Source organism: Propithecus coquereli, unplaced genomic scaffold (genome assembly GCF_000956105.1).
Source record: "Propithecus coquereli isolate 6110/MARCELLA unplaced genomic scaffold, Pcoq_1.0 Scaffold94, whole genome shotgun sequence".
NCBI classification, from domain to species: Eukaryota; Metazoa; Chordata; class Mammalia; order Primates; family Indriidae; genus Propithecus; species Propithecus coquereli.
In genome coordinates, this window is record NW_012155729.1 from 4,481,979 (window position 1) to 4,494,528 (window position 12,550).

The 12,550-nt window shown below is 40.4% G+C and overlaps 1 protein-coding gene across 1 annotated transcript in view; it reads right to left on the reverse strand.

The window, feature by feature from the left end:
- The window catches only part of SFMBT2 (Scm-like with four mbt domains 2), a 180,365-nt gene that overhangs the window by 98,868 nt on the left and 68,947 nt on the right, over positions 1 to 12,550 (reverse strand). Inside the window, exon 5 of the mRNA XM_012664906.1 lies at positions 1,274 to 1,362. Within this exon, the coding sequence (XP_012520360.1) occupies positions 1,274 to 1,362 (89 nt within the window). The remainder of the gene's footprint in view (positions 1 to 1,273; positions 1,363 to 12,550) is intronic.

Sequence of the window (12,550 nt, forward strand, 5' to 3'; positions counted from 1 at the left end):
TAACATTCGTGCATCTTACCATGGCCACTACTCCAATAACCAAGACCCTCTCGTGCTTTGATTATGTGAGTAAAGCTTGATTGTGTGCAGATGATGAGTCTAACACACATTAATGATCAGGTAAATGGACTATTATGTAAAGTTATTTCTGCACCTAACCTGATAATTGGTTTAGAGAATTATAATTACTGCCCCTTCTTAGCATATGTTAGCATATGAAAAGGGTGTTTGTTCAGCCAGCCTTGTAGGCAAATACATTTGAAAAATTAACATAGTAAGACAATTTGTCCCTTTGAAAGGGTGAGCCATCCTCATTTTGATTTGCTAGCCAAACAATTAAAATAGAAGCTATTAAGATATATAACAAATGCATTAGGCAAAATCTTTAGAAAACACAACCTGCTTAACTGTATTAATGACGTTCTAAAGTACCAATATCATTTATGAGAGGAGGGAAAGTTAAGATTAAGAGAATATGATACTGTCAAAGTCCAAACCTCATTCCTTGTTATTCATTAAGTTTTCCCCTTTTTAAGGGGCACTCTTAAAAACGCAGATTTGGTAATTCAACAATTATTTATACATAGTACCCTTTCTTTTCCTGTTTTATTATATATATGGTAAATATTAAAATGTTTCATCATAAATTTACTTTCAAACGAACCATCAAGATATTAGACTAAACTAATTGTTCTTTAGTATCTTAAAATTGCCTTAACTACATTTAAATATGGTCTACCATTTCTCCTCTTGTTTTTAACAAGGGAAGCTAATTCAATTATTAGTTAACACACATATGTTCAAATCTTGGGGTTATGCAAGTGAAGTAGAATATTTAATGGAATCATTGATCAATATACTCCAAGAGACTATATTAGTGCATATATATGCTTAGTGGTCACCTGTTCAAAACAGTTATTCTACAAGATTTTTATTTACATTCACTAATATAGGAAACAGACTTAAACTTACAGGATAGTGGGACGATATCGTTATTTAAGAATGCATTCACATGAAGAAAATTTTCCCCTTATCACAGGGAAAGCATCATCAATGCCATTCAAATCAGTCACCTAAGTAATTCAGGACGAAGCAAGGTTGGCTATTTGCCAGAGGTGTCTGTGAGCAGGCACGTATTTGCAGAAGGATATATGCACAGGTGCCGCTAGGTCTGAGCGCACGTAACTGGGATGCTCCTGAGATACATTTAACAACACATACACCTTCCAGGGATGCTTCTGAGATAGGTTAGATGTATAATGACAATACATACACCTTCCAGCAAGTTCGCAGGGGCTGTCCTCGAACCAGTCAAATCACGTATGAGAAATTCTGTCCAGTCCGTGTACTTCTCTTTGATTGCTGGCAAGACACAAGGGAGAAAAAAACACTTCAACACAGCAGCGAAGTATCAGATGAGCTTAAAACCATAGGAGTTTTCTGTAGGTAGGTATTATTTCGATATTTTTAATTTTAAGCACCATATTTAAGTAAACACTGAAATTGAGACATCAAATCTGCCAACAAGTAGTGACTTCACACCTACCATGCACCTAGGCAGCAAGGAGGTTAAAGACTCTGAAGTCCTGAAGTCTTACAACCTATTCACAAACTTCCTACAAACAGCAAAGAAGATATTATAAAGTGTGTGATCCAGGAAGTCCAAGAAGAAACAGACCAATGAGGCTGGAGGGCCCAGAGCAAAGTATTCCAGCTGGAAAAATAAAACCAGGCCCTGAAGTACAGAAAATGTTTCCACAGGTACAGAAGGAGGGATCTGCGGACTAAGAAATTGGCGGATGCTAATGAGAAGGGTGGAGTGAAGGAGAAACGAGAAAAGTACAATTGTCCCTCTGTATCCCCAAGTTCAACCAACCGAAGATCAAAACTATTTGGGAAAAACAACAGTGTCTGCACTGAACAAGTGCAAACTTTTTTTTCTTGTCATTATTCCCTAAACAATACAGAGTAACAACTATGTATGCAGCATTTATATTGTATTAGGCATTGTAATTAATCTAGAGATGATTTAAAGTATACGGGAGGATGCGCATAGGTTCTGTGCAAATTCCATTTTATACCATGAACTTGGGTATCTGTAGATTTTGGTATCTGTGGGGGGGTCCTGGAACCAACCCCTCATGAATACAGAGGGACGACTGCACCGTATTCAGCCAGATCAAGGCTCGCTCGGAGCACACAGCACTGGGAAACAACGCTGAGTGACAGGAACAAAACTATGGGCGGCCCAGGAAGTCAACACAGACACCGAATAAACAGGAGATCTCTGCATCAAATGAACCTGGCTATAGTATAAAGGTTTGAATGGAAACAAAAGATTCTAAAAGCAGGGAAACTGGGGCTGCTGCAGTTATCCAAGTACATAAAAGATAGGGCCCAAAATAGGGGTGTCAGTGCTGTGAACAAGGAAGGAACATACTTGAGACGTCTTTTGAAAAAGAAGTATCAGACCCGGGATGCCAACATTCCACAAGTGCTCAGAAAGCAGGCCCTGAGAAAAACCTACCTTTGGTGGTACCCACGTCCCTGAGGGGCCTACGCCTTCCCAGGGCACCAAGGAATTTGCAAAGCCAGCAAAGGCGAGAGCAAGACACTTGCCCCAGAATCCCACCATCGCACACTGGGACTCTGACCTCACAGCACAGGGAGAGCCGGCAGCCTGGGATGCACGTGGTACTTAACTTAGCCTTTGATAAAGGACCATTATTTAGGGTCTTCAAAGGCTTGATGCCACCCTTTCTAGCCCAAACGTAAAGGCACAGAGTTATGGCAAAGGGAAGCTGGCCGTAAGGGCGTGGGGCAGATCCAGGCTCCAGCGTATGTTCTGCCATCGCTGGGTGCGTGACTTGGGGTAATTCACTCAATTTCTCTTAGACTCCTTCCTCATCCATAAAAGGTGCTGACAATATTTTGTTTACAGGAGTGTTCTACAGACTAAAGAAAAAACATGCATATAAAATATAACCATCCCTGGCACACACACTAAGCCACTAATAATATTAGCCCTTGTGTTGTTATAGGTACATGCTAAATTATTACATATATTTATGTAACCCTACGGTTATTTTATAATATTTATTCCCACAATTTCCAAATTGAAATCTCCAACAAGCTTTAGCAGAACCGCCAATAGAACGGAGACCAGTGGCAGCACCTGATACTTCAGTTACGAACATGCACCACAGTTGACATCCACCCAACACCCAAGAATGACCATGAGACCAAGAGAAAAACCAACATGGGAGGTACTCGGGTAAACTAGGTCGGAACGCTGAGCTTCACCTTGCATAGCAATGTCCTGCCCTTACCACACTTGAATCAAAGAACAATTCATCTGTTCATCCGATTTTATCACTGGAATTTTTTTTCTCAAATAAAATACCACCTTCCTTATTTTATACATGCATACTCATATGGAAGAAAAAATATTTGGGGCAAAAAAAAACTGTCTTCTTGTGCCCTTGTCCATTGTTAGAAAATGTAGTAATCATTTTTAAATGCTGTAGCCTTTTTTAAGTTGGCCCTTCTGTGTGGCTAAGGTTACCGAGACCAAAAGCAAACAGAAACTGGATAAATAGATTAAAATTTGTATTCACCTTATGCTTTACAAAGACCTTTCATTTACTTTATCCGTTTTGATCCTCCTAACAGTGCTACGAGCTTTTGGTCTTAATTAACTCTTGCCCAAGTTCATAGAAAAAAACTTAGGGCCAGAGCCAGCTCAAATCCCCAAGCGTTCAGACCCCAATCTTACACGGGAGATTTTCTACCAGAATCTCTGATTCTCCTAAGCTTTTGTAAACAGATAAGTCAGTAATCTAAACTGTAGGCACGATGGAGATAATATGAAATGACTATCTAACGAAGGTTCCCAGAAAATATACAATTGTACCCTAGATATGCATTTCATATCTCATTACAAAAGAATGACAATTATAAACAATGATAAATGGTCCTATGCTTAAGAGAAGTGATGTCTCTATCTGCTGTGAGAAAAAAATTGATTTTCCACTTAAGGGTTGTTTCTAACAAGCATGCAATCCAAGCTAACATTGAAGTCAAAATTTCTAAAATACATAAGCCCCCTATGAAGTCACTGCACGATGCTAAAATTTAAATTGTCAGAGTCATAGCGAGAGAGCACTAGAAATGGCTCTCAACTTTACATCTTGCGAGCCCCAGGTTCCAGAAGTCCTATAACTTTCCCGTAATATGTTTCTGTCCAAGACTCTGAAGCGATCTTTTATGAGCCACAGAGTATCTAAATGAACTGCTCTCCACGGAAAACGTATCTACAAAGCTATGAAGGTACATAAACCATTGCAGGTTAAAAAATAGAAAGGAAACATTTCTCAGGAATTTTGCTAATTTTAAAAGAAAAAAAAGTGCTTCAGTCAACACTTAGTTCTCAAAGCTCTGAATTTTTAAATATACAATAAACCTATTACAATAAACAATGCCATAAAATAAAAACGAAGTATAACAAATTTACAGTTCCCCGTCAATGGATTTATTTTAACCAATCATCAATTTGCTTAAGCTCTGGTATAGTAAACGTTGCCTTGCAATTCCTTAGAATTCGTTCCCATGGAAGCGGACGAGCACTGCTTTTCGTGTATTCACTGAAACTTCTAACTTTCAAAATCATGAATTTTTATTCTGTAGAACACCTCTCTTCAAAGACTCAAAATGAAAGGAGTGTGGACGCAAGCACAGTCTCTCTCGCCTGTACACCAAATCCTTGCCCTGATTATTATCACAGCTTTTTTCTTCAAATTGAAGGACAGATCCTCACACTAAATGTCAGAAAACTCGCAAGCTGCCCCGTGCCCGATGACAACACCAAAGGTGACTGCGATGGCAGGAAAGTGACTGGGGGGAAATCTGCAATGTCGAGTGGAGGAGCTTTTATCCACGACCTAGCAACCACTGAGCCATGTTTTCAACGTGCAGAGACAAACGCCTGGAAACCCACAAGAGCCATAAGACCGTCATCTTTTTACCACCTTTTCATGATGGTGTTTCAAGGTTCTATTCGGTTACGATGTTCTATAAACATTCAACTACACCTTTTTAAGAATCCAAGTTGCATCCCACTAACGCCCCTCTGTGGGGAGACGCCCACATCGTACTGAAGGAAGGATCGCGAACTTGAGTTTCAGAAAAAGAAAACACACACACACACACACACACACACACACACACACACGCACTTCTTGAGAGGACATTTAGAGATGGCCACAACAGCTTTCTTAGAAAGCTATAAAAAGAACCCCAGATAAAAGGCAGAAGGTGACCATCATTTTTTCAGAATTTGGGAAAACACCACCAACGCTGGATTTCGTGCCCGGTCAAGTCCAGGTCCACACAGAGTGTGATGATGTGTCGTCTCTCAGGGACGTGTCCCGTGGAGACTGGTCTGGGGGTACCAGTGGGTACCCTCCTCCATCAGGGCTGCCCATTCAGGCACATCGTGATCAAGAGATCCGAGCTGGGGTCAGGAGGACAAATGCTGTCAGCCCACGACCCTCAGCACCTCCCACGTTGTAGCCGAAGAAATCTCTAACCTCGACGCCTGGCTTCATGTCCTCTGTGACTTGGTCCCCACCTCTCCACTGTTATGCTCTTCGCTCTCTACACTGAATTTCTAAGATCTGCTCTTCAGACAGGTGCATTATGGGCTTTGCCCATCATCTTCCTTCTGCACAGAAACAATCCCCAGCTCTCCCCAGCCCACACTTCCTCAGCTCGGTCCTCACTCCCCACCGCTGTTCCCTGGGCCACGAGACACTGCTCTTCCTCCCACAGCCCCACACTTTTCCTCTTCATAGAGGTAACATCATTGACAATTACAAGTTTGTGTTCATTTGTCTATGGTCTACCACGCCAGGGGACTAGGGACCACCCACGTCCCCGCGTCCACAGCCACACCCCCAACAACTGAACAACTGGCACACGGGAGGCCGTTAATGAACTTCTGTCGCTGAAAAGGAAGGACTGACAGATCAGAGGGTTTTATAAACTGTTTCTGTTTTACTAATCTTTTGATGAAACAGAATTTGTTGAATTCAGATTAAGAGCCACTGTTACCATAAATATTCATGACAAAGATCTTTCATTAAAATACAATTTAATTCAATGGCACTGCCAAAAGCATTCACAAATGTACGGCCATTTTTGTTTCTTTTTTGTATTTGCCTACTTTGTAACTGCTTGCATAAGAGGTAAGTTACCATTTACAATTTTAGTTTCGGCATATATGACCTAGAATGCCAGCAACGAGTCCATTTAACTGATTTGGCACTTAATATCTTATCAGGTAGGGACAAACATTAAATATTTTTCTGGAGTTCTCCTTCTGTATGAAAATCCAGTAAGTAATACCAATACTGCTCACTCCAGACAAGGGGGGCACCCAGAGATTAAAGAAATACCAGGTACTACACAGCAGGACCTTAATCCCCAAGAGACCTAGTGCTTTCTCTGAAGTGCCCAAGCAGCTCTTGGCACCAGAAACAACCAGGATTTGCAAAAGAAAAGCCACCAGGGACAGAAACTGTTTACGACATTCTCCAAGCATAACGCAAATTACTCTGCAGTGTATCTTTAAGAGCCGAGACGATAAATAACCTCTAAAACTACTAGATGAAACTTAACACCTTATCGGTGTTCACTGGTTAGAGATTTTTATCCAGTGAAATATGGAATTTCTGTTATCTTGCACATTTTCTCCAACTCTTCTCTAGCCGCCAATATCTCACTTTTATAGACATTTCTGCTACTCTTTTAAACATTTTCCTGCTTTTAAAGAATCCGCTTCCAAAGAGGCAGCCGCTTTTTCTTTCCCCTCTCCACTAAGAAAAATTTCCTACAGGTCTTTTATTAGCTCACTCTGCAGAGAAACTGTCAAGACAGAATTGACATATCACACAAACCCAGGACTCTAAGTTCAATGAAATAAGACACCTGCTTGTTAAAGATTTTATTCTCCTAGGTCTCTCTCTTTCTCATTCTTGACTTACTTCTTCCTGCAAAATTACCTTATTTCCTGGAGCCAAAGAGCTTCCATTGAAATTGTTCCCAATGTTCCTTTTAGGTGCATGTTTTAAAAAGAAAGAAAGAGGCAAGCTTGCAAAAAATATGCATTAACATGCCCTTTGTAAATATCTAATGAAATGAGCCAGGCTGTGGTTCAACCGTATGTATATTATTGTCTGTGATGTTAAGTTAATTTTATTGTGTCAACTTGCCTGGGCCCAGATACATGGTCAAGCACTATTCTGGATGTTTCCATGAGGGTGTTTTGGGGATGAGATTAACATTTAAATCGGTGGACTTTGAGTAAAGGTGCCCTAATGTGGGTGGACCTCATCCAATCAGCTGAGAGCCTGAATCGAACAAACGACTGACCTCCCCGGAGAAAGAGAGGATCTTCCAGCAGGCGGTCTTCTGACTTTATCTGCAGCATTGGCTCTGCCTGGTGCGACAGCACATGGCCTTGGACTCAAACTGCAGCTAACCCTCCCCTGAGTGACCAGCCTGCCAGCCACTGACCACAAGAAACAACGGAAGGACAAACAGAGGGAAGCAACAGAGATTTTTTTATAAGCCTCAACACGGTCTCATCACAGGTCGACAACTCCAGGTCAGATAACACACGGTCTACCAGAAAAAAAAGAGAAAAACAAAATATATCCTCAGGCGAGGTTATTTCATGACCTACCTTTGTAACTTGCTTTTTAATTTCTCCACGTGTAAGAAATGCCTTCCTTCTTAATTCTAACCTAAATCTTCTTGCCCATAACCTCAGCCCATCCCCTTTGCCAAAGTCCCTGCACAGCCTACAACCAGAGAGATACCCGTCTGCTAATAGGGCTGGGCCCCCTCCCTTCTGCTTGTGTAGCTGAAATATTTCAGCAATAAACTCAGTTCTTATAGTTTGAATTCATCTTCGAAATTTTAATATTGCCCCAATCATAGTATTTGCTTCGACAGGAATGCTGTGGGAATTAATTAGCATGAATTAGTTATGGGAATTAATCAGTTATTCAGAGAGAGAACAAATGTCATACCACGGGCCAAGAAGGAGCTCGTAGCTCCCAAGTTAGCCATGATATTGACCCTTGACCCTTGGCATAACCCAGGTGAAGTTCCTAATATGACAAACAGGGGCTTCCACGACTATTCCATAAGCAGAGATACCTGGGCAGCTAACTAGCTTGTTTTTGTTTTTATCAGAAGGAAAGTCTAGTGAAAGTGATTGATTCTAAGGAACATTCCAAAGTGCAGCAATAATGATTCAAAACCATAAATCAGGTTGTTATTAAAGGAAAACTGTTGAGAAAGGACAAAAATGATGGCATGCCTTTCTCTCCCCAGTTTGGAAAAACCTGCGCAGTCACAGTGCCTAAAATAACAGCCGCATTTGGTCTGCAAGCGTCAGCAGTAACGGCGGAGGTATATTTGAGCGTGCATCTGACTCTCTCTATTTACCTTTCTTCTCAATAACCAAACAGGAAATTTCAAATAAGTCCCACAGGTTTTGTCCTCTGCGATTCTCCAAACAGACAACCAAATCGAAACTGCTACCACAGTATATCATAAAACACTTCAATAAAAATTTTGCAACAGGGTTGGAATATGTAAAATAAAATATGCCGCCCCTGGCGCTGTCAGTAATTCATTTTGAGTGTTGACTATAAATTCTGCCTGCTTTATTACATAAACAGAATTCATTTGGATTATTACGTGTGGCAGTTTTTGAAAAAGTCAGCTGTAAACAGAGCCTGCAAAATTCCCTGAGTTTTCTTCTATCAGTTACACGAGATCAAATTATGTTTGCAAAAATGAAGGTTTACTACTAACAATTATTTTTAAGCAATGAAATGTAACAGATATTAACTTATGGTTTTCTTCCTGTTAACACTAAGACTACATTAGGTGAAATTTATAGTTGTTTAACAAAACAAAAACTATTATGTCAGCCTTGGAAGCAGTAATCCATCAACTTATGTGGAGCAGTTCATGCCAGATAAGTAGAGGGAAATAAATTTCATACTCATTTTGTAACCATTATCCCTTCCACCTGGGAAGATGGGGTAAGCTGAGATTTGAAAAGAGAAAAAAAAGAAAAGAAAAAAGAGAGAGAGGGTGGTATAATAAAACAGGACCTTATTTAGACATTTACTATAACCACAACCTAGAATTTACTTGCCCAATGATCGTAAGCTCTTTTTGATTTTTGTCAGCTTATCCAGTATTTCAATAACCCCAACCCAATAAACTACTAAGATTTAAAACAAGCCCCAAATGGTAATAATATAGAAACATGTCCCCTTCAACATGTTTCCTTATCAAAATTCTTACTTTTTTAGAATATTTTCTGTACAAATAAAAAGGGAAAAGAAGTATTTTTAGTGCCATTTCAGGATGATTTTATAAGCAGTGACATAAACATTGTGGTACAGAAGAGCCAGACAGGAACTTATCTCCTTTCATCACATTAGAATAAGACAGGCCAAGCGAGGTGGCCCACTTAGGGAGGCAGAGGTGAGAGGATCACTTGAGGCTAGGAGTTCGAGACCAGCCTGAGCAAAAGCAAGAGCTCGTCTCTAGAAAAAAACAGAAAAATTAGCCGGGTGTGGTGGCGCATGCCTGTAGTCCCTGCTACTCTGGAGGCTGAGGCAGGAGGATCGCTTGAGCCCAGGAGTTTGATGTTGCTGTGAGCTGGGCTGATGCTGGGCACTGCAGCCCAGGCAACAGAGCGAGACTGTCTCAAAAAAAAAAGAAAGAAGAAAAACAAGAAGAAGAAGAGGAAGACAGATTACACGGGAATGGAGAAAATCGAGATTATTACATTTTCTTTCATCTCAGTCCTCCTTCCTGCATGTTACTGAGGATCTCGTGTGGCCTAACAGAAGGAGCTGACAGAAAGGCAGACAGACCACGATTAGTGATGTGTTCTTTACATAGATGAGTCAAGGCCACAGAAACTGGTATTCTGCTGGGGCAGCAACGAAACAGAAAGAGTCCAAGCAAATGACTCAATACTGGGCTTGCTTTTTTCATTTCAGTCACAAGAAGTCCCCAACTTAACAAACTGGTTTTGTTCCTAGGGATCCTTAATAAATAAATTTCAAAAGTCCCTAACACATTTTAGTAATAGCAATACTGCTGAGAGGAACTGCTTGCCAGGCCAGTCCATAAAACTCTACAGATACAAAATACACTGAAGATTATGTGAACTATGTCTAAGCACGCTGTAAATGCCACCCATCATAAAGAACATTCCTACTTACAAATGTTCGTGTCAAAAACAAATTCAAGAAAGGAGAAGGAAATTTCTTGTTTGGAATAGAGTAGAGATAGACACTACCAGGTAGCAAAGCATTACTAAATGTGCATTGACGGGTAAGGTAGCTTCCACTCTGCACTGTGTTATAGACTTCTGCAAGAAACACGGATATTTTACTGGACCTACTTCTAGCACCTACCAAACTGTCTCTGACTTGCGTGATACCAGTATGTATTTGTAACTGCTGAACCAGCGCAATCTGCTTCAACTTTGTGCAATAAAACGATGAGTTGTTTCTCAGTTGCCAGGAACCCCAGGTTGCAGGTCTTGGAACCTGAGCATGCCCGGATGAACCAGGAGTGCAACCACGGGTGGAACCTAAGTGCTGGGCCCAAGAAACGGGGACCGAATTAAGAAGCGGACATCACATCCATGATCCAATCAGACGGTGCCTTGGCATAACCCCATGGCATGATCCAATCAGATCAAGCTTCCCTGCATTACCTCACTGCAAGATCCAATCAGATCGCACCTTATTACCCTCCGCTATAAAACCTCCCCAGCCCCCAGCTCTAGGATACAGATCTAAGGCCTCCCAGCAGCTTTGCAACAAATTTTTCTCTCACAGAAACCCAGTGCTTCAGTATCTGGCTTTCCGTTGTGCGCGAGCCAAAAGACCCAGTTCGGTTTGGTAACATTTAACAAAGAACTATTCCCAAGGTGCTCCCCTGTGCGAGGCAGTATGTGGGCAAACAGTGACAGTGACCCCCATCCAGCTATGAGGGATCATCATCCAGAGGGGTGTGAAATTAACGTGGGAAAAACCAGATATCTAAGCAATATTTACATGAACGTTATACTGTAAATGCCATACCAATACTGTACCATTGACTTATCAAAGGTTAATCTTTTAGGGACACTCAAATTTATCTACAAGGACGCAGGAGCAGCAGTGTGGTGAAAGTAGGGTAGTACTGGACTGAACTGGTTATACGCCAAGTTCTGCACGTTTTGTGACTCCAGTGAAATTACTTAACCTTTCCAAATGCCAGCTTCCTCACTCAGAACAAAGCAGGGGTGGTACAGGGAAGCTCAACGACACCATCTCTAAGGGCTGCCCCAATGACCGATACACAATTCTAAGTAGAGTTTGAAAGAAATTCAGTCTTCAGTATTATGCACATTTGATATAGTTCATTTATTTACTAAACTCTAAGTATTTCAAATCAACTTAAACCTGATTCATTTTCCAACTGAGTTGGAAAGAAAGACTATTATTAAAACATAACCTGTATCTTAATTTTACATAGATTCAATTTATGATCATGGGGGTCAAAAAGAAGCCATTAAAAATACAGCAGTCAATGACAAGTTCATGGAATAAATCTTAGGTTAGAGGTATACACAGGATGCTACAGAGCAGGCTTGGGCAAACTATGTATGGTTGCAGGCCAAATCCTTCCCACTCGCCTGTGTTTGTATGGCCCAGAAGCCAAGAATGTTTTTTACATTTTTAAATGGTTGGAAAAAAATCAATATTTCATGACATATGAAAATTACATATGAAATTCAAATTTTACTGTCCATAAATAAAGTTTATTGGAACGCAGCCATACTCATTCATGTATGTGTTGCTTATGGCTGCTCTTCTGCTACAACAGTGAACTGTGGAGATGCAACAAAGACCAGATGGCCCACACAGCCTAAAATAGTTACTCTGCAGCCTCTTACAGAAAAAGTTTGCTAACCCCTGCTATGGCGTTCCCAGAAGTAAATATTAGAAAGGTAGGAAATGAAGGGTCAGATAATGCTTATGATTCATCAAATCAAGGAATGCTTTAAAATAATTAATAATAATCCATTAATACACACTGCAAATAGCAACAAGAGGAAAAAAAGACACAGAAGGTGAAACCAACAAAAAGGAAAAAAAAAGGAAGAGAAAGAGAAAATAATGAAAAGAAAAAACATTATCACTGCTCCAGGACATGTTGTGTAATGCTAACAACTGCTAGATTATCAATACATGTGTACACTGGTTGAAATTAAAAGTACATATGTAGTTTTTACTGGGTATAGGGAGAGACAATAACTAAAATTACCAATCCTCTCTCCTCATGCTAAAGCATCCCTAATTACAATGGGTAAGTGAATATGGAGTATCTTAAGAAAAAATTTCCTTCAAGTATCACAATTTATATAAAATATTCATGCAAACAATACTTTAAAAATGTA